The 22,454-nt window shown below is 47.4% G+C and overlaps 2 protein-coding genes across 3 annotated transcripts in view; both read right to left on the bottom strand.

Moving 5' to 3' along the window:
* The window catches only part of Dgkd (diacylglycerol kinase delta), a 97,812-nt gene extending 94,058 nt beyond the window's left edge, over positions 1 to 3,754 (bottom strand). Inside the window, exon 1 of one of the 2 annotated variants that reach the window (XM_036173069.1) lies at positions 3,568 to 3,754. In XM_036173069.1, the coding sequence (XP_036028962.1) occupies positions 3,568 to 3,726 (159 nt within the window). In that variant the 5' untranslated portion in view covers positions 3,727 to 3,754. Of the gene's footprint in view, positions 1 to 3,384; positions 3,541 to 3,567 lie in introns of those variants that run through there. The other variant, XM_036173070.1, reaches the window with a different exon arrangement.
* A 7,035-nt stretch (positions 3,755 to 10,789) lies between these two features.
* Positions 10,790 to 22,454, bottom strand: part of Sag (S-antigen visual arrestin) — a 39,346-nt gene continuing 27,681 nt past the window's right edge. The window contains exons 11-16 of the mRNA XM_036173458.1: positions 22,378 to 22,454; positions 20,040 to 20,117; positions 17,530 to 17,553; positions 13,681 to 13,736; positions 11,436 to 11,445; positions 10,790 to 11,035 (exon numbers count right to left, since the gene is read on the bottom strand). The exon at positions 22,378 to 22,454 is cut by the window's right edge and continues 61 nt beyond it. Coding sequence (XP_036029351.1) covers positions 10,927 to 11,035; positions 11,436 to 11,445; positions 13,681 to 13,736; positions 17,530 to 17,553; positions 20,040 to 20,117; positions 22,378 to 22,454 — 354 coding nt within the window. The 3' untranslated portion in view covers positions 10,790 to 10,926. The remainder of the gene's footprint in view (positions 11,036 to 11,435; positions 11,446 to 13,680; positions 13,737 to 17,529; positions 17,554 to 20,039; positions 20,118 to 22,377) is intronic.

The following is a 22,454-nucleotide window of genomic DNA, read 5'->3' as shown; positions in this document are numbered from 1 at the left end:
TCTGTACGCCAGGCTGGTTTCCAAGGATGACCCTAAACTGATTCATTCGCCTGCTCCCATCTCCAATGACTAGGCATGCCCCTATCACACCTTGTTTATGTGGTGCAGGGCTTCACACATGCTAGGTAAGCATTCTACCCACGTTCCCAGCCAAAGTTGTTTCATAAACCTGAGTTTCTCAAGTCTTTTAAACTTGAGAGCTGGGCGTATAGATCAGTTGTTAGACAGCTTATCTAGCACTGAGACCCTGAATTCAATTTCCAGAACTGCAAAAACTAGCAGTGGTAGGCATGTGATACACAATGAGGTGGAACAAAAGGACCAGAAGTTCAAGGTCATCCTCAACTATGTAGTCAGTTCAAGACTAGCCTGGACTACATGAGACCCTGTCCCTTCAAACAGTAAAATAAAAAATAAAACTTGAACCCTTTACTTAGTTTCTACTAGTTTCCATTTCACAAAGGGAAAAAGCTTTACATTTGAAATCAGAAATACAAACATTTCTTTTGGGTGTGGCGCACACCTTTAATCCCAGGACTCAGAGGCAGAGGAAGGCAAATATCTGAGTTTGAGGCCAGCTTGGTCTATAAAGTGAGTTCCAGGACAGCCATGGCTACATAGAGAAACCTTGGCTCAAAGAAGAAGAAAAGAAAAAGGAATACAAATATTTCTATATTCAAATTTTTTAAGTTAACTTTTTAAAAACTTATAACAAAATTCTGTCTTAAATAATAGCTTCAGAGAATTATACTGCTCTCTACTCAAATTTCAAAATATGCTCCAAAGTACTGATGCGCTCACTGCTCAGTGCATTACCGGTTTTCTCTTTCCACCCTAGCTATGTGGTCCTGGAGTCATTATTGTGTACTGTGGTCAGAAAGCACAAATGAAGCCATGTGTTTTCTGGGGGCAGTTCCAACTGCAAAAAATTCAAATGGGGGGCCACACCAATCAAACATGCCATAAATAGCCACCCTAAATCTACACACATCCAATTTTCAGGAGAGGATTACAGGAAAAACATTCCAAACTCCTTAGGACCAGAAGATGTACACAGAGATTGGTAAGGCGTCCTTCTCTACAAGACCACCCTAGGGTCTTGCTTCTCAAAGCATGCTTCCTGGACAGCAGTATCTTTGGGAGCCTGCTAAAAATACACATTCCAAGGCCCCAGTCCTCCTCACCCAGCATCATCGAGTTAACAGTGTTCCCAGGGGATGTGTCTGCACACTAAAATCTGAGGACCACTACCAATTCTCCCCTAAATTAAGACGGCTAGAGGCTGCAGTAGACTAATATCTTTGAAAACCTGTCATACATACAGCTACGATTCTCGGCCAGTTGGTCCTCAGATCCATCTCTGGTTCTTCTGATGTGTTTCAAATTGCAGCGGAGGTAACCTTTACAGGCAGGATGTCCAGGTAAAAGGGGCTTAGTATATGTGCAGCTGCAGCTCTACCCTCCCAGAGATGTGCCATGTGGGACTCCACAATTCCAGTTTCTGGAGGAGCCCCACTGCCCCTGGAGTCTGATGTGGTCTCCTTCCCTTGACTTCTGTCCCTGCACTCTGGTGACAGTGGCTTCCTGTATGTTGCTTTGTCTCTGAGTAGCATCACTGCCTTCCGCTTCCACGCTCTGTTCTCCAGCACCTGTGCCATAGCTCCCCTGAACTAAACTTCTCTAGTCAAACAGTAAGAGAGGGTTCTGACCACATCATTTGGAAATCTGCACTATGTACCATACACACACACACACACACACACACACACACACACACACACACAATTCGTGTGAATGGCCTCTGTGCTACAAAAGGGAGGTATTGCACACACAGTAAACCTCATATTTCCCACATCCTGACAAGCTCTAGCAAACCAGAAGAAAAATCAGCCCTGAGCTATCTGTACAGCAGATGTGAATGTATTCTGAATGTGTATCCTCGGAATGTATTTTTAACACCATAACCACCACTCCCCCCAGCCAACCAGAACAGCTGGTACAGCAGCTATTGTTTTCATCCTGGGGAAAGGCAGGGAGACACCTCCTGACCAACAAAAGTCTGGACTCACTCGAATCTCCGAAGAGTCCATCCTCTCCACCACGATCTCAGCCTTCATTCATCACTCCCTTCAGTCACAAGATCTGACCGCCTCACACTAGTACCTATCTTAAGGACAAGCACTAGGAAAGAGCATTCCTACCAGAAGCAGGGCTTCCTAAACTAGTTCCTGGGGCACATCTGGTCGTCACTCCCATGCTTCGAATGGCCTTCACTGGTGCTCTCTTTCACACACTGACCATTTCCAGGTGTGCCTAAACTTTCGGATGCCATGTTCAAATCTTCCACAGCCTTTACTATGCCCTCTCCTTACCTGACAGGTAACCACCCCTAGATGGAGAAACTGCCTCTCATCAGTGAGATCCTCATCAATGTTCAAACCCAGACCCATGTTTGACTACTTTTGCCACCCCGGGCAAGACATGTAACTGCTCCACTTCAGTTTCCAATCCATAAGAGCACAATGACAGATACTACTAACCATTAACTCCAAATTAACCCAACTGAAGTGCTAACCCAAGGCAAACTGGAGAATCATTCCATGCAATCGCTCTATCATCACTGGCGCTGTTAGACTAGCACAGGTGTTTAATCCCATGTGCTGAACGACTGAGACTGAGGTACCTCACGACAGTGTAACACAGCAGCACCTAAAGGCGTCCCCCCCCAACCCGCAATCGCAAGTAACAGAGGCTGACAGATGATAAAGCAAGAAATGGCTCTTCCAGTGAAGGATAACTAACTGGCCTCGGAGGAAAAGCGCACTGCAGCAGGATGGAGCAAGCCCATGCCAGCCGGAACTGCCAGGGATACCCCACGGTGGCAACCCGCTCTCCGCCACCTGTCCAGCCACCTGCCCGAGGAAGCCCTTCCAACAAGGAGGGCTCACCTCAGCAAGAAACCATACGCCTTCCTCACGAGGAACAAGAAAGGGAAAGCAAAGGGTGCAACTTTATTCTTCGGGAGAGAAGACAAAAAGGCATGCGTCTCTCTGCACCGCATCCCGGGCGGCTGGAGTTCTCCAGCAAGAGTTCTGTGCCCAGCGGGTGGGGAGCCCCAGCTTGCCCGAGGACGCAGGGAGAAGCGGCCACTACACGCGCATCCCTTCCTTTTCGGGACCTGGGGGGTGGCTGAGGACCCCGCAGCCGGGTGGGCACTGGAGGGTGAGGCCAACCCAGGTGAGTACGGGACGCAGCGCCCGGTTCTCAAACGTACAGACCCCCCTCCACCCCACCCCCGGGCCTCGGGGAGCGCGCGCCTGCGGTCCCCGCAACGACCCAGCAGCACGCCGGGCGGGCCTCAGCGTCCTCAGCGGCGGCACCCACCTGCGCCCGGTCCCCGCGGCCCCGGTCCCCCGCGGCCCGTTAGGCGGCGGCGCGCTCGGCCCGGCCGCAGCGACCGCGGGACCTCGGCCCGGCAGGGCCTGGGCGGCCGCTCGCACACGGTCACGGGCCTCGGCAGGGGCCGCGGCGCGAGGGGCGCGCGCCCGGCCGACGCCGCGGGCTCACCTTCTGCCGGATCTGGCCCGACGTGGACACCTTACGGATAAGCTTCTGTGGGGAGCCGGGCTCAGCCTCGGGTTCGCTGTCGGACGACTCCTCTGGCGGCGGCGGCGGCGGAGGCGGCTGAGGAGGACCCGGCGGAGGGGCGCTCGCCGCCGCCGCCATGCTGCCCGGCCAGCGCGCGCGCCGCGGGGAGGGGGGGGCGGGGGGGGGCGGGGCGGGGCAGGGGGTGGGATGGGCCGAGCGCCCGGGGCGGGGCCTGATGCGGGGCGGGGCCTAGAGGCCGGCCGGCCGCCCCACCCCACCGCGTCCCCTCCGGCAGTGGACGCAGACGCAGGCTTGTCTGGCCCTCGCTGGTTATTTCTTCTCCGACCGGTCTCTTTCCTTTTTCTGTCTTGTGTCGTTTTTCCTCTTGGAACACCATCTCTGTGTCTTGTTTCTAAGTACACTTTTCTTTTTTTTCACACCCGAGTAAATGACCTCTAGGAAGCCGATGGACTGACGATGTTGGCGAAAGTTTGCAAAGTGGATGCGTGCGTGCTTGTACAGCGGGAGAGAGAGACAGAACTTCTCTGTCTCTCTCTCCACTCTGTAAGGGAGAGATGGAGAAAGTAAGCTGGACTTGCCCCTAACCTGGGAACTGTGTTCTAGGCGGAGGCCAGATCTGTGCAAAAGTCCAGCAGTGAGAAAGAAAAGCAGCTGTGGCTTAGAGGGAGGAAACCGGCATAAGATAAAACCTGGAGAGCTGTGGGGTCAAATGAGGCTTCGAGGACCAGATTAGGAATGGCCTTTTCTGCTGAGGCCTGAGGGCAGCAAGTAGCTCCCGGGGTAGGGGATGAGGGGTGGAGGTGGGTTAAGCTGGCCCTGGCTGGGTCACAAAGCTGGGACCTATGATCCAGGTTTTGACGTATTGAGCAAGTAGGCAACCTGAATTACTGGGTGAGGCTGAGAGATAGAGAAAGGAACTGAAGATTCATAAGGGAATGATGGGGCACTAAAGGAAGCTAGAAGTGATCAGCGTGAACTCCACACTGGGGCAAAAGAGGAAGGCTATGCAGTTGGAGAAAGAATCACTTGAGTTTGGGGTGTTTGGGACACATGGATGGAAAAGGACTCAGTGCCATCCAGGAGAATGTGCTACCTACCCTTCTACTGTGCCTGGCTGGAAGGGTCAAGTCAGCAGGGGACTGCCTAGCTATCCCCTCCGCCTTTCAGAAGGCTGCTGCTAAAGACAGGGGCCTCTGTCCTGACCACCAGTCAGCAAGCTCTGGGCCTCACCGCCCTGGGCAACTCTTTCCAGAGGCAATACAAGTCAAACACCACCAGGAGCCACGGGATGCCACCTGGCACAAAGATGAGGCCAGGACACTAACCTCACAGCCAGCCCAGAGGATGACCAGGCCGAATGCAGGAATGTCGTAGAAAAGATCTGAGACCCCTGGGTGAACTGTGCTATACCCACTAGCTGCATGCAAATATTTATATGTAAATCACAATTAACTAGCATAAGAGAGTTCATGGCCAGCCTAAGCTCTGGAATGACATTTTTAAAAAGAACCAAAAATAAATAAAAACTCCAATTAACTGAAAAAAAGAGATTTCAGTTCCTCAGTGGCACACCTCACATTTGCAGCATTCTGTAGCCACAGTGGCTTTAACAGCTATCAGAGTGGGTGTGCCTCCATCACAGGCAAGTCCCACCTCACTTCACAGTGACAACTCCGAACTAGAGATCACCTGCACATGCTGAATGAGACCTAGCCTTCAGCCACACCCCCAGAACCAATGGGAAAGAAAGACCCTCACGTGGAAGTTTCAGGCATCCTCTCTGGGTATGTCAAGGAAGCAAGATGTAAACTCAGACCAGCTGATTCCTGAGTTTGAGGGCTGCAGGGTTGGTCTCCCAGGAAGCCAAGACTTGGAGGACATATCTAGGTAGAGAGCATGGACAGAAAGACAGAGTATGGGGTTGAAGGAAGTTCATCATAATTCAGTACTGAAGTCTTGACCTCGTCCAAGAATGAGACTGAGTGACAGTATTGTAGAGCGGGTCTTTAAAAGGTAGTTGTGGCCGGGCGGTGGTGGCATACACTTTTAATCCCAGCACTCGGGAAGCAGAGCCAGGCGGATCTCTGTGAGTTCGAGGCCAGCCTGGTCTACAGAGCGAGATCCAGGACAGGCACCAAAACTACACGGAGAAACCCTATCTCGGAAACCCCCCCCCACCAAAAAAAAAAAAAGGTAATCGGGACAGTGAGGTGGCTTAGAAAGAAAAGATGCTCACTATCAAGAATGAGGACTTAATCCCAATCCCTAGAACTCATATGGTGGTAAGAAAAACAAACAAAAAAACCCTACAAGTTGTCCTCTGACCTCGACATATGTGGTACACACACGCCTAGTCACACCACTAAAATTTTTAAATGTAAAAAAGTATTTAAAAAAAAAAAAAGGAAGCAATGTTAAAATGAGGTCATAATGCCAAGCACATTGCTACAATCCCAGCACTCGGGAAGCTGAGGCAGGAGGATCTCAAATTTGGAGACCCTAGCCCAAATAAAATGAGAAAGAAGAGGAGGAGGGAGGGAAACAAAGCCCTTGTGCACCTAGACAGAGACTTGTACAGTGGATTAGAAAGGGATTAGAGACGTGGAAGGCATTAGAAAGGGCTTGTGACGCCGCCCTGCTGACCGGGCCCGCTCCAGGGTGGTCGTCTTAGAGGTAGGGATGATGGACAGGAGACGGAGCGGAAGAGGGAAGATGACCGGCTGCTCACAGGCAAAAGGGGGGTGGGAATCTGGCTGCCCTTCCCGTGAGGGGCTTTCTGAGGATGGCAGCAGCAGCAGCAGGAGCCCCACATCATAAGGAAGAAATGGGTTTGGCTTGAGGTGCTGGGTGTGTTGACCACACCTGCTAGAAGCTCAGGGTACATCCTGGCTCCAGAGTTGGTGATTTTTAGAAACCAAAGCCATGGGGAAGAACATGAGAGCAATAGCAGTTGGCAAGGAGAAATCGGGGCTGGATAGGAGGATGAATAGATAGCTGCAATTAGGAAAAAGCCCTGGAGATTGTCACAGCCAAGGAGCCTAAGGAGACAAGATGACTGTGTGTCACACGGATCTCAGACATGATCTTGGAACAGGAAAGGGCCATTAGGTAAGGGAATCTGAACAAAGTCTGTGTTTAGTTTAATGAGAATGTGTCAATGCCAATTCACTTGGTGCAGCCACTGTATTGCACTGATGTAAGATATTAATAACAGGGAAACAGTGTGGGTCCTTCTGTGCTCATTTTTCTGTAAATCTAAAACTATTTGAAATAAAACATGTACTTAGGAGAAGGGTATTAGGCTTGAAAAGAATTACATTATGCTCTGAAGGCAGAGAAACCTAACTTGGACATGAATTTTTTTTTTTTTTTTTTTTGGACACATTGAAGAAGCCCTTTTGTTCCCTGGTAAATGCACAGTGTGGTTCCCTTGGAGATCTCAGGAAGCTGAGCCATCAGCTCCCCCAAGGCGGCTGGCTAGGAAGAGCGATTCCCTCTGGTGCCTCTTTCCCTGAGTGAGTCACACAATGAATCATGTCTAATGTGCTGCGCCCTGGGTTTACCCCACCTGGAGGGCATACCAAGGTGGCAGTAATAACACACCTCACATCGAACCTCATCAGTCTCTGTGACATGCAAGGAAGGAAAGGACCCATCTTGTCAGAAAGAACCGCCTGACCAGAATGTCTCTACCCGAAAGCTTGGGATGACCCTCATTCTCCATGAGCAGGACAGCTTCTCACTGAGTGCGACAGAGAGACTCCCTGGGTCCCAGAACATTTGCGACAACCGCAAGAACACCCCACCACACACAAACTTCTAAATGTGCATGACTTCCACCCCTACATGCCCCACCCGCCCCTGGGACCTGTTAACTATCTGGTCTGTGAAATGGATGTGGAAGCAGGTAATAAAACAGCCTCCAAAGGAGTTTACATGTGGGGGGAAAAATGCACAGAAGTAGACTGACACCGGAGAAGAGGGAAGACTGGGAGATCCAAGCCAGAATACCAAGGTAAGCGCCTATCTGCAGTGATGAGACCACGGGGTGAAGCAGCAGCCCCGGGGGGCTGTATCATATCTGACAACCACACGGGAATGGCAACTGTGTCAGCAAAATTTTCAAATAACTAAAGGGCAGCCATTGTTTAGTCAGGAACATTCTGCTTTCCTCGCTGGCCTGCCAGAGTCTTCTATCTAATCTCGCCGAACTGAGTTTCTCACCTAACAAATGGGTGGTGGCTCCAGCAGTTGGAGCAACTGGCCATCACATGAAGTGCCCGGCAGAAGGCAGGCACTCGGTATGTGGCAGGAATCCATGTCTCTCCTGCCCTTTGGTTGCTGGATGCCGAACTTTGTCCCAAGTTCTTCCACTGGGCTGGAGAGAGAGGTCCGTGAGGCAAGGCACTTGTTGCCAAGCCTGACAACCTGACTTGGATCTCCGGGAGACCCTTTTGATGGGAAGAGAGAAGGGATTCACACACACACACACACATACACACACACACACACACACACACACACAGTCTATCTCAGGGCTGGTCAGAGGATGCAACGGGTAAAGACTCTGACCATCAGGTTCTTCCACCAACTTTGTCCCAAATGCTCCTATGTCTGTACAACACTCTCGATTCTTTGTACTGTTTGTTTGTTTATTTATTTATTTATTTATTTGCACTATACCTGTCCCCAAAATTCTGGGCCACACATTCAACCTGCTCTCAAACTTCCTGTCTCCTGAGGGTTCTTTATGCCAGCAGAGAACACATATGTGCAGACTGAGCTGAGCCAGCACTACACACACACACACACACACACACACAGCTGGTGTGCTGGCTGGGGCAGCTGGCTGCTTGTTTCCTGCCCCCACTCCCTCTGCAGCCACAGTGTAAACAAACCAGCACCTGGAGGCCTGTTTTGGATATTTTAGCACCAAAATAGCTTGGAGGGCAAGGGCTGCTCTGACCTCTGGTCCCCAGGGCTGGGGCTTCGGCCTTCCCTCCTGGCTCTCTCAACCACACTGCTCCAAAGGTCAGGCCTATTAATGTCCACTCTGACTTAGGATGTCCTGGGGTCAAGCAATGCAGGAACCAACAGGATGGTTCTCACCAGGAGCTACTAGGCGGAGTCCCAGCCTCCTTGACTGGCAGGGAGCTCCACCCAGCAGGAGCTAACCACTGTGGACTGTGTCTGGTCAAAAGGCAGGGAAACAAGATCATGAGAAAGCACAGTGTGGGCTCCTCCAAAAGCATGTCATCCCTTCTCCTGGGCACCATGACAGGGGTGTGCAATGGTAGCTAGCTGTTTCCTAGCTTGGGAAGAAGAAAAGATAGACTGGTGTCTGCCCCAATAACCCACAAGTTTCTACTTATATTACTGTTTTCTTAGCTTCAGAAATGAGTCTTCATCTCCGCCCGTACCAGGGGACCTCAAAGCCAGCACACAGGCAGAGCCTTGCTTTGTCTGTGTGGTACCCGATGCAGCCAGCTGTGCCTCCACATCCAAATCACAGGCATTAGAGCACACACCAGCCTGAAATCCAGATGTTGACTCCTCCATCCACACAGAACCTCTGCTCTCTACTGATGCTCTTGGCATCAGAAACGCAATCCCAGGAGTCTACCCTGTGCGGGTTAATCTTCATTGTCAACATGAATGGCTTTTAGAATCACCTAGGCAACACCTCTGGGTGTCTCTATGAAGGCATCTCTAAGGAGGTTTAACCAAAGGGAGGGGATTTGCCCTGAAAAAAAAGGAAAATGCAAGCCGAGCACCAGTGTTCATCTCTCTCTCTCTGAGCACAGATGCAGTAGTAGGACCAGCTTCCTCATGCTCCCCAAATCACAGTAGACTCTGTCTCCTCACACCACAAGCCAAGACACACCCTTCCCTTCCTTAAGTTACATTTCTCAGGCATTTTGTCACAGCAATAAGAAAAGTAATTAGTTAAACACACACACACACACACACACACACACACACACACACACACACACCCTACTACTAATAGTGAGTAGGCTGAACTATACAGAAATCTCCAGACTCCTCTTAGCAACTTTGTAAATATGGATAAGAGAGCCACATATCCATCCATCTCCTCCCATCCCCAACACACACAGTCTGCCCTCATGGCTGAAAAGAGAATTTTTTGGTATAATACAGATTGCTGGGTACTGCAGCCAGGAATGGCCTTCTGGTTGAAAGGGCTTGGAAGAGCCCCCCCTTTTGTTTTTTGGGGTTTTTTGTTTTTGTTTTTGTTTTTGTTTTTTTGAGATAGGATTTCTCTGTGTAGTTTTGGTGTCTATACTGGATCTTGCTCTGTAGACCAGGCTGGCCTCAAACTCACAGAGATTGCCTCCCAAGTGCTGGGATTAAAGGTGTGTGCGCCGCCACCGCCCAGTGGAAGAGCCCCTCTTGTACCCCTTCCTTCATCTCTGACACCAGCAAATTCTCTGTTCCCTCTTTGTAATAACAGTATGATCATGAAGTCCATCGGTCTTGATAAACCCCTTTCCCCAGGCCTGAGCTCCACCACTGCTGGCCATGAGATGGATGTTGGTCCATCAAGCCAAAGCTGAGCCAGCCAGACTCTCTTGCCGCAGACAAGAGAAGTCGGTGCTGGAATGGCCTGGGGGCTGGCAGTCCCAGCTTCTGAGCTGAGTCCCCAAGACCTTGACAGCTTCTGCCAACACTGGGTATGACAGCTCAGGTTCTTCCTCAGTTCAGTTCAGTTTTCTGGACACTCCAGGGGTCTTGTTTTCTATTCTGCTCCCTTTTATTAAAGAAGTCTGGTTTGGTTGATTGTGTCTGACAGAAACTTGACCAGCAACTGAAAGTTCAAACAGGGATTGGACCCCAAAGTGGATTTGTAAGGGTATTTTTGTCTATATTTGTTTTCTGCTCGGTTACCTCAGAAACCTCTGAAGAGGCCCTGGGTCTAGGATTGGTCAGAAAACTAAACTTACTCACCACTCCATGTGTGTCCAGAGAAACAGGACTGAAGCCCTGGACACACCCAGGCCCCACTGGAAGAACCCAGTGGCACTGAGCTACTCTGTGAAAGGCCGCCTTTCCCTCTAGATGGTGTCCCTCACTCTCGAGCTCCAGGGACCCTAAAGGTGTCAGTCTTTGTCAGTGACAGCAGCCCAGTATCCCCATCCAACCAGCCTGACTCCTGATCAGAGGGTCCACAGACTTTATTTCTGGGAGGAACACTTGGGCTTTCATAGCCGTCTAGCATAACTCTGAAAGGTTCCTGGGGGCTTCGCTCAAGGCACCCAGAACTACAAGCCATTTCTAGGCAACTAAGCTAACTCTTCACTCATCCTGGACTGCCTCCTCATCCTTCTTCACTTCTGTGTTCTCTCCACCATCTTTCAGATTTTGGCGAGCAAACTCCTCAAAAACCAAATTTTCATCCTGAACACTAGAAGAAAAAAGACAACATGTTAGTCAGTGCTTACTCTGAAGCTGAAGATGAAATCCTGAACGAAACAAAACCACTGGTCTTTCTGCAGTAAAGGAACCAATCCAAGATGAATGTGTTCCCCAGGATGAACAGGACCATGTCATCCTAAGATGAAAGGGACCATGACTTTTTCTTCTGGGATTTTTAGGGCTTTTGTTTTCATGACGGAGTCTCAAGAAAGGTGTAAAAAGCTACAGAACAAAAGACACATCTGGCGTAACTATGATATATACATATATCACCTCAAGTTCTTACAAGCAGCAGGACACAGGGACTCTGCACAGACATCCTGAGAGGAGTCTGTAGGGAAAGGAGTCACACAAGAAGAGAAAACGCAGAGCGCATTCAAATGGCTCACCTTTCCTTTGCTGTAGGCCCAGAAGGAAGGGAGTGGGGCAAAAGGGAGAGAGAGAGAGAGAGAGAGAGAGAGAGAGAGAGAGAGAGATCAATTAATTATTTTTTAATTTATTTAACTTTATTTTATGTGCATTGGTATGAAGGTGTCAGATCCCCTGGAACTGGAGTTACAGACAGTTGTGGGTGCTGGGAATTGAATCCGGGTCCCTCTGGGAGAACAGCCAGTGCTCTTTACCTCTGAGGCATCTCTCTACCCCCCCCCCCCCCCCCAATTAATTATTTTTTAATGAGGTTTTGTGTATTCCAGGTTAACCTTAAACTCATTATAGGCTGAGGATGACCTTGAACTTCCAGCCTCTCAGACTTTCTTCATCTTTTTTTTTAGATAGGTTCTCACTATTTGCTAGGCTAACTTTGAACTCACAATGCTCCTGCTCAACCCACTGGTGGCTGAAATGACAAGCCTGTGCCACTGTGACTCTATCTCAAAATAATAAAATGAAAGCTGGTAGAGCACTTGCCTGGACCTTCTAGGCCTTAGATTCAACCCTCATTCCAATGAAATTTTAAGATAAAATAAAACTTCCTCTGGAAATAGACACCCAAGAATTTTATTCTGCTGAGTAAAGGAACCTTGAGCCTGAAGAGGTAGACAACAAGGACAGCAACCCTGACATCAGGGTTTTGAGCCATCTCTCTGGCCCCAACTCTCTGAAATCTCAAGCACAAACGATCACTATTTCATCTAATGTAGGGTCTGTAACAACCAAACTGTAAAAACACTCGAAGTGAAGAGAGAATAACTCCACTTCTTCCAAAGTAAGTCACCTATATTGAAAGTTCCAGAAAACAGCCAGGTGGTGGTTGGTGGCGCACACTTTTAATCCCAGCACTCAGGAGGCAGAGGCAGGAGGATTTCTGTAAGTTCTAGGCCAGCCTGGTCTACAGAGTGAGCTGCCGGACAGCCAGAGATAACACAGAGAAACCCTGTCTCAAAAAAAAACAAAACAAGAAAGAAAGTTCATTCCAGAAAACTATGCAGCATAAGTGTGGCTTCAGGAGACTGTTTCAAAGTCTTTAAAGGGAACCAGGATATCTGAATCTCACGCCATTTAAAAAAAAGTTTTCTTGGTGGCTGGGGATGAGGCTCAGTATTAGAACACTTGCCTAACATGTGCAGAATGTTGAGTTCATCTCTGGGGGGAAAAAGGAAAGAGAAAAAGGAAGGAAGAGAAGAGGGAGGGAGGGAGGGAGGGAGGGAGGGAGGGAGGGAGGGAGGAAGGGAGGAAAAGTATTGAGGAGCACATTTTCAAGACTGCTTGAATCTATATTTTCCTGGATTGCCATCCCAATTAGTCTCAAATAAATGTTTAAAATTGCATTTTAATGAGACAAACATAAATGAACAAGAATGTGTGACTAGACTGTTATTTTCTCCCCAAGGGAAGCTCTTAGCAAAGTCTACTCAGGGTTTAAGTCTAACATATTTGGCAAAGATACTTTGAGACACTATTTTTTGATAGTCTTGCTATTTATTGTCTAGGCTGGCCTCAAACTTGCCATCCTCCTGCCTCAGCCTCCTGAGCACTGGGATTACAGGCATCCACTAGCACACCTTCAACCATTTAACTTTTCTTCTCAGAACCTTCTAGCTCCAGCTCGTACGCCATCTTTGCAGGGACAGTGGGAGAGTCTCAGTGTGCTCACAGATGTGTGCAACAATTGCTTCATTTTATATCCACACAAGAGTGAGTGGATGGATCATCATGAATGGAGATGGTGGGAACCCAGGCTAACCTTTTCTAGTATTTTCTGTAATTATTACTACTTTCAAAAATATGTATCACCTTCTAGATGTCTGTTGACACTTCCAAACAAGAGACCTTTTGTTCTACATAAAGCGATTCCCCAGGCTCTTCAGAGGGTTTGTCCCTTACATCATCTCTAAATCTAAACCAATCTCTATGGACAGCAGAGCTTCTGCAGGAACATTGCCCCAGATGAAATTGAGGTCATCCATACTCAGCAGAGAGCAGGAATGCTACACCCTCCACATGTAGACAGGGGTGGACAGGCCCAGGACTCAGTAGGTGAGTTAGCTCTCCCTTCCAGGCTGATCTGGTCACCCTGTGGATGACACCCATGCTCAGAGGGATAGTCAAGGAAGATCAGAGATACATTAATGTGCAATAATTCTGCCTGTGGTTGATGGGTAAGAGGCATCCTGGACAATGGGAATGACTAACCTGGGTCCTCGGGCTGTGGGTGCATGAGGCGAAACGGCACCTCAGTGGCCACTTCACTAGAAAAAAGGAAGAATACAGGCTGGTGAGTGTACACACAGGCAGATACACACACAGTTACAGATCTCTCTCTCTCTCTCTCTCTCTCTCTCTCTCTCTCTCTCTCTCTCACACACACACACACACACACACACACACACACATACACAGTTACAGATCTCACACACACACAATTACAGATCACACACATACAGTTACAGATCTCACACATACACACAGTTACAGATCTCACACACACACACACAGTTACAGATCACACATATACAGTTACAGATCACACACACACACACACACACACACACACACACACACACACACAGAGTTACAGATCACACAACACAAAACTGGGGCCTCTGAGATTCTCCAGAAGATTCATTCAGTGAGATTCAAAACAAAACAGATTTCAGGAAGTGGTCAGGCAGGAATTTGAAATGTATTCCCTGGAATGCGGTCTAGGAACTTCACTCAGGCGTGGCTGAGGCAGTTAGTGTTTTTAGTTCTCTGTATCCTGGCTGTAGTGATAGTGATGTGACACTGTGGGAAGAGACTAGGTGAAACCCTACAGGAAGGTTGGTTATTAAATAATAATAATAATAATAATAATAATAAAAACATTCATAGGGCTGAAGAGGTGGCTCAGTGGTTAGGAGCACCTGCTGCTCTTCCAGAGGATCTGGGTTCAGTTATCAGCACCCACATCAGGCAGCTCACAACTGCCTGTAATTCCAGGTGCAGGGGATCGATCTAACACCCACTTCTGGACTTCACCGATAAATGCACACATGTACACACCCCTTAAAAAAAACTTAAGTCTTTTCTTAAAAAACAACTGTTGATTGCAGCAAGACACATTTGAATACATTTTAAAATTTTATGTGAGGGTTTGGAGAGATGGCTCAGCAGTTAAGAGCACTGACTGTTCTTCCAGAGGACCTGACTTTGATCCCCAGAGCCCACAACGAGGCTCACAACCATCTTTAACTCCAGTTCCATAGAAACTAACACATTCTTCTGGTCTCTGGATACCAGACACACAAGTGGTACACAGACACACTTGCAGGCAAAACACTCACTCATATGCACTAAAACTATCAATGATTATAATAAATAAAGAGTTAGGGTAGTACATGGAAATCAAACTGGAAGTTGAGTGTTCTAGTCCTCCTCATCCCTGGATAGAAGTCCAGGGGGGTGGACCCAGTGACCACCTCTGGAAACCACTGTCTGAGACACTGCTGCGGTGGCGTCAGTGGTCACGGTCACGGCCTCCAGTTGCAGCTCAGGCCCTTGGGGACAGGGGCAGAGGCTGCAAGCGGCAAAGGCACCTGATGTGGTGACTCCTTTGCTGAAGATTAACATCCCACCAGGAAGTCAGATAGTAAAAGTTCCTTTCATCAACTTCATGAAAGCGCATGGCACCTCCTTTTTATACCCACCCATCTGCTGTGCATCACATGAGGCTATATGGCATGGCCTCTTTACTTACATGACAGGATCTTGGAGCAATTTTAAGGGCCTAGATCTAAATTATATAATATGTATGAGTGTTATGGAGAAGCATGGCTATCAGACACAGAAGTCTGGAAAGCAAGGCTAGACTTCAAGACATCATTTCTGGGAGGTAAAAATTAAAACAATTAACCCAACCTCTGCTATAGTGTATACACATTACTCTTTCATACATCTCCTCAAGGCTGAAAATAAATCCCTTAACCCCTCAGAATCATAATAATTTTTTTTAAATCTCTATGAGGCTGGTACAAGAGTGGGCACACCCAACTCCTGCAAAAGAGAGGAGCAGGGTCCTTCACATCTCTCATTCCAAAATGCTTTGAGGGACATTAGAATGCATATGAGAAGATGGGAAAGGTGTCAGAAAGATGAACCAAAGGGAAATCCAGAGAAATTAGGAATGGAAGTGGAGAGAGGGGATGAGAAGACAGAGGCATCCCAGGACTCCTGTAGCCTACCCAGCACTGACCTGCTAACAGTGACCCTGATGCAGACCAGGACTAGATGACATGTCAAGCCAAACACAGAGGTGGGCAGCAAATGGCTATTAAGAGCAAAAGGTGGCCCCAGATGATTCAGCTCCAGGCCTGCAACATTCCAACTCTCCACATCACAGAGATTCTAATCAGTCAATCAGCCTCTTAGCCCAGTCGATAAGAGCCCAGACAAAGAACTATGTCAGGTGAATGCTTGTCTCAGATATTTCCAAACTTGTTGGTTCTTTGTGCATGGTTCAAAAGACATCTGTCACCATTCACCTTTGCCAAAAGGTAAAAACAATTCAAGTGTTTGCTGGGAAGTAAAGTTTCCGTTGGGGGTGGGGAGGGTGGCGGTGGGAGCCACATCTTCGTTAAAAATTCTGTAAGGCTGAATGGTTGATTAAAAATCCCGTGGCTATGGAGAGTAGGAATATTGCAGCTCTAAAGACAAATTCATCATGGTCTACCTTAGCCCTTAATTGCCATTCATTGCCTACCCTTGTGTTGGACCTGGCATCCTGTTACTATCAGATGAAATCTTTTGAGGGATATACAAATAGACTCCCTATCTTCTACCAGCCCCCAAACTAAGAATGCTACCAGGCTAGCACCTGAGGCTTATAGCAGAGATTTTCCCATCTCACTATAACCTGTCCGACTGATGTTCCCACCAATGTATTTTTTAAAAAACCTTGATTTATGATTTTCTTTGTTCCTTTACTACAAAAAAAAAAAACTTCATAAAACTGTCATCATGTTAGAATATGATATCTGGAGACCCCAATCTGTGTTCCCAGTTCAGCATCACTCATATTGAGATCCAGAGTAAACACTCTCTCACTCTCTTTAAGATGCAAGCCATACCTTTACATCAATACCACCAACAGATGAATAAACAAAATGTGGTATATCCACATAACGGACTATTAACCCAGTCATAAAAAGGAATGTACTGTGGTAGATGCTACAATATGATTAAGTCTTGAAAACATTATATTAGGTAAAAGATGCCAATCACAAAGGCCACATGCAGAATTTTTTTTTTTTTTTTTTTTTTTTGACACAGGGTCTCATGGAGTCCAGACTGTCCTGGAAATCCCTATAGAGCTGAGAAAAGCCACAGCTCTACTTCTCTGTGCTCTCATCACAGGTACGTAAAACCATTCTCAGTTTTAGGCAGTGTTAGGAATTGAACCCAGGGCTTCATGCATGCTAGGGAAATGCCTTATCAACTGAGCCACTTCCCCAGGCCTGGCAGAGGGTAATCTATAGAGACAGAAAGCAACCAGTGGTTGCCAGGGTCTGTGGGAAGGGAAAAAGAGCGATTGCTTAACAAGCACTAGCTTTTTAAAAAAATTTTTTTTACAGATGTTAAAAATGGTTTTAAAAAAAACCTAGGTAGTAGTAACGGTTTTAATTCTACTGTATATGTTTTTAAATGGTTAAAATGGTAAAACGTATCCTATGTGCCTTGTACCCATCCTACATATACAAATGACAGCCAGATGGAGTATATTAGTTCTCTCCCCCCTCCCCCTCCCTCTCTGTGTGTGTGTGTGTGTGTGTGTGTGTGTGTGTGTGTGTGTGTGTCCCCTTGCCCACATGCAGGCCTACTTATGATCTCCAGCCTCTTGGTTACTGACAACACCTCTTACAACACATGGGAGTGAGCATGCATCATTTATAGCATCTTTGAGCACTGCTGCCCAGAAACTAGTTTTTACCAGTTTCTGTTCAGCCACAGGCTCCTTTTCCTCAGTTTGCCAGGAGCTGAGTGGAGTAGGGAGACAATGAGGCTTACCTGGATGTGAGCTCTCCTAGAAAGCTGGAAAACACAAAGCAAACAGCTACAGTAAGTCCCAGGGTTCAGACAGGACAGGCCCCATGTAGCCTGGTAGGTGTGGCTCTCACTCCCGAGATCCCAGGATCCCAAGGTCTCCTAATTCTCAATTTTGCTGCGGAGAGTTTCCCCTTTTTCTCCAAAGGAGAAATTTTTAAGGATTACTTAAAAAGTGGACGCACTTAGAATCGAGCATAAGCTACAGAACCAGAAGTTCTCAGCCACCCTGGGGTGGCGGAGCACACCTGAGACCTCAGTCCTCTCAAGAGGCAGAGAGAAGGCAGCACAAGTGAGATCTTTACTCTAGGTTATATAGTGAGCTCAAACAAACAAACAAACAAACAAATAAATAAATAAATAAATAAATAAATAAATAAAATCTTAAGAAGAAGAGAACTCTCGGCACAGAGGACACTATGATGCACTGTTACAGCAGTCCCTGTCCCTCAGTTATCTGTTGGGGACTGGTCTCAGGGTTCCCTGTGGGAGTGTTCCCAGTCTCTTCAGAAGATGGTATCAAATGACCATCACACATCCTGCCCTAGGCTCTGAACCATCCCTACTTTGATTATGATGCCTAAGAGATAGTGGGCTGCATTGTCTAAAAAATAAGCGAGGTGAAACGCCTTGATGTCCAATACAGAAACATTTTGTTTCTTGTTAGTTTTTGAGACAGGGTCTGGCTGGCCTTGAACTAGAAACTACTTTTTCCCAAGTATTTTCAGTCTGTCATTTGTTGAAACTGAAGGAAGAAACAGAATTCAAAGATATGGAAAATCAAATTAATTTCCCTTATTTATTTATTTTTTTTGGTTTTTTTAAAAATATGAAATGAAACTTCACTCATAGAAGAGGAAAGGAAAGAAAAAATTCTGGTTTAAAAAATACAAGGCCAGCCAGGGGGATACAGTGAGACTCTGTTTAGAAAAAGAAAAACACAAGAAATATAAACACCATGTTGACCAGATTTCCAAAATGGACCCAAGCAAAATTGAGGAACTCTCTCCCTGCTTAGAAACAGGGACAGGCATGACCAAGCTAACACAGGCCCCATCAGGGAAAAGGCCAGCACCTTTGCCAATGGAATCTGGGAGGAAAATGGGAACTCAGACGACAGTAAGGATACTGATTTCACAAAAAAAAAAAAAAAAAAAGTAGGAAACTGTCTCTTAAGGCCGAAAGATAGTTAAGGGCACTGGTTACTCTGTTTTGTTTTTGTTTTTGAGACAAGGAGGGTCTCTCTCTATATACCCCTGGATGGCCTGGAACATGATATGTAGACCAGGCTGGCCTTGAATTTACAGAGATCTGCCTGCCTCTGCCTCCCAAATGCTGGTATTGGAGGTGTACACCACCACACGTGCATTTATACACGTGTAGGCAGAATACCCATACACATAAAATAAAAACTAAAAAGTCCTTAAAAGGAAATCATTCTTTTTTTTTTGGTTTTTCAAGACAGGGTTTCCCGAGTGCTGGGATTAAAGGCATGCGCCACCACCACCTGGCTCAGAAATCATTTCTTGAGAACTCTCCATAGCAGTATTTTTGTATGAAAAGGTAGCTCCTAATCATGATTACATGTTAGGGAATGGAAGGAAGGAAGCTTTTCGGGACAGAAAAGCCTGAGATCTAAATAAACATTTTATTTGTTTATTTATTTGTACTCCTTGCAGTATTTGAACTTGCATCAATCCTCCTGCTTCTGTTTCCCAAGTGGGATTACAGGTGTACACCAACATGCTCTACTTGACTTTTTGTTTTTGTTTTATTTTTTAAGACAGAGTCTCGTGTACCCCAGGCTGGCCTTAAAATGTCTATACAGCCAAGGATGACCTTGAACATCTGAACTTCCTATCTCTATCTTGCAATGCTGAATTACAGACCTGTGATACCATGACCAGTTTATTGAGTGGTACGGATCAAAGGCAAGGCTTTGTGCCTGTCAGGCAAGCACTCTGCCAACTGGGCTGCACGTCCAGCCCCAATATATAAAACAAAAACAAAATCAGAGTCTCACTGTGTATCACAGGCTAACCAGGCTTCTTAATCCTGTCTCAGCCTCCCAAGGTGGCTCATGCCATACAAGGAAGATTTACAGAGAGTTCACTAGGCAGCTGCAAGTCTTTTTTAAATTTGAAAATTAAACTGATGTCGTTCTTTAAAAAGAAAAAAAAAAAAAAGCAAGGCAATTTACTTTTGCAAAAGGATCCATCTGTCATTCCTGCCCATCAGCTTCCACTGTGTGTGCAGATGTACACCCACTTCCGCTCAGCGGTACTGACAGTGCATGCCTTTCAGTTTGCTTTTCCAGTACACATCGCCTCCAACAAAACTGCAGAGGCTGGCAAATGGAACCTCGCCAAACTCTATGTAGGCATCAGCAGGCACCTCGGGTTTCCTTTGCTGTCCACCTGCCAGTCATTCAGGAGAGGAACAGGCCAGATGGAGCTGGAGCAACCAACACTTACCCTGACACTGTGAGCTTCACCTTGATATGGTATGATACCAGGATGCCCATGACAGTCCGATCAATGCCCTCCTTGATACTGCCCAATCAAAAAGAAGAAGAAGGATTATAAGAGTAGAGTTCTGAAGATGTTGTCTTGGAGCTGGAGAATTCCATAGATTGGAAAGCCACATGTCTTTCTCCACTTGTGGGGCTGAGCAGTAGGTTTTCTGTATTTTTCCCGGTTCACACTGGGGACAGCATCTGTCCTCCTTCTCAAGGCTCAGCTTCTGACCCATTTCACTCTCCTGTGTCCTCCTTCTCCCTGCCCTGCCCTGCCCACCATTCCACAGCTGCCGAGTCCTCCCCTGAACCCTGAGAGTTCAGTCCATCCAGGTACCAGCTTTAGCAAGCAGTCTGTAAGGTACATTTGCCACATCCTACCCAGCTATGCCCTGAGGCCCCACACATCACCCTCCACAAATCTAAACCTGCCCAGAAGGCCCTTGTCTGCACCCCAATACGTCCAGCTATAAAGCCTTCCTGGACACAGCTAGGTAGGACTGCCCGCCTGCTCTTGTGTTCTGCTCATGAGAAAGGCACAGGGACAGTCTCCTAGAACTTCATCACAGGGTCATGATTGTTCCTGTACCCAAAAGCTCTGTGTGCCCAGCAGCCAGCATGGCACTGACAGCAAGGGAAAGCTCACTTAAGTGGATGACAAGGAACATGTGATGTGACCAGAGACAGTGAAGAGTAACTCCAGGCTCAGTGATCACATATAGAATTCCCACTCTCAACCAAGTTCCCCACTGGGCATTTCATCACAGTTTATTATCTCCTATGACCCAACATGGAAAATTTAAGTATTCCATGATGTCTGACAACAGGAATTATGAGATGAAAAATACCCATGAAATCTAGCTAAGCTACTATGAACCAGAACAAAATCTCAATGGAGAACTCTGAAGGCAGGAGGCAGAGGGAAGGTATGTTGGCAGTCCTGGGATCTAGGGCCAGGCTGGGCATGGAGAACTGCGTCCAGCCCCACAGGCCTTCTGCTGGATCCTGTGCTCTAGGACCACAACACTCCTCAAAAAGCATCACCATCTGGTGGAAGGATAGGATAGAGGCACCAGCTGAGACCACACTCTTGCTGGGATTGGCTTGTAAACCTGTGCCATATGAAAGGCTCAAACGCAGGGAACAGAAGATGCCTGGGACCTCCACGGTTCTCCTCATCATTTTGCTGAGTGGGAGCGCCAGTGCAGAGTGGACTTGCTCAACAATTAACTCATAACCCTCCACAAGTTTCTCAGTCTGGTTCTACTGAGGGTTCACTGTGGCCTAATGTATAAAAAGTAAGCTCAATTACAGCTTCTTCACAGAGGTGTGGAGAGGTGTGTTTGTAAACCACCTCATATGTTGTAAAAATGACTCTGTAGAAGTGAGTGCCACTGGCATCAGGTGACTGCTCCCTTAAATTGATCTAGGGCATCATTTTCTTTCCGTGGAATTTTATGAGCACAACTTTAGAATCTAACAGAGACAATTAGCAAATTATCCTCAGAAAATCCCTTGATTTCCTCCTTCATTCTGGCAAATATTCACTGCCCCACTACTGGCCTCACATAATGGGATCTACAGGTCCATATGGGTCAGAACACTTCCTCTTTCCCCTGTCATTGCCTCTGAGGGCAGCCTGGTAAGGCCAGAAGGGAGCCCCCAGCACATCCTATGGGAGAGGAAAGTAAGGCGGTCTCAAGCCTAGATCTTGGCTCCTGCCTCACACCTTCAGCATTTAGCAGCCTACAGTCTCCCAGCAAATCAAGCCCAGGAGGGCAGCTAGCAGCTAGCTCCAGCATGGAGATCCCCCCCCCCACTAGATCTTTTGCCTAAAGCCAGCTAGTGATTTTCCAGGACAGAATAGGCAGACAGAATCAGCTCTTCTTTTCATGAAAATCTGGTGCCTATCAGTAGCCAGTGGGTCTTCCAGTCTTTCCAGAGGGAAATGAATTAATGAAAATAGCCAAATGCAGTAACTCAGTTTACATGTTCAGGGTACCACATGAGCTAACAATTCTTTTGGATGTAACTGACATTTCCGGAATGCTCTGAGTGTCAGACACCACACTTCACACACACTGTCCTAATTAGTCATCATCACTGGCGTGTGAGATCAGAACTGTGATTACTTCCACTTTGCAGACAGGAAAACTCAAGGAACATGGCCATGGCCACCCAGAGGGCAGGCAGTGGCACTGTGGTTGGTGTAAGGCTGATGTATCCACCTGTGACCCCTGGGACAGCCCAGTACCAGCCTGCACTAATGGCCCATTCCCAGAGTCTACTTGACTCACATGGTGCTGGAGGCCAGGTTTGTGTCCTCATGCTTGATCTTCCCATCCAGTGCAATGCCTCTTCTCTCTCTGTTGTT

This window comes from Onychomys torridus, chromosome 23, assembly GCF_903995425.1.
Source record: "Onychomys torridus chromosome 23, mOncTor1.1, whole genome shotgun sequence".
Classification (NCBI taxonomy): domain Eukaryota; kingdom Metazoa; phylum Chordata; class Mammalia; order Rodentia; family Cricetidae; genus Onychomys; species Onychomys torridus.
This window is presented reverse-complemented; position numbering and strand designations above follow the sequence as displayed.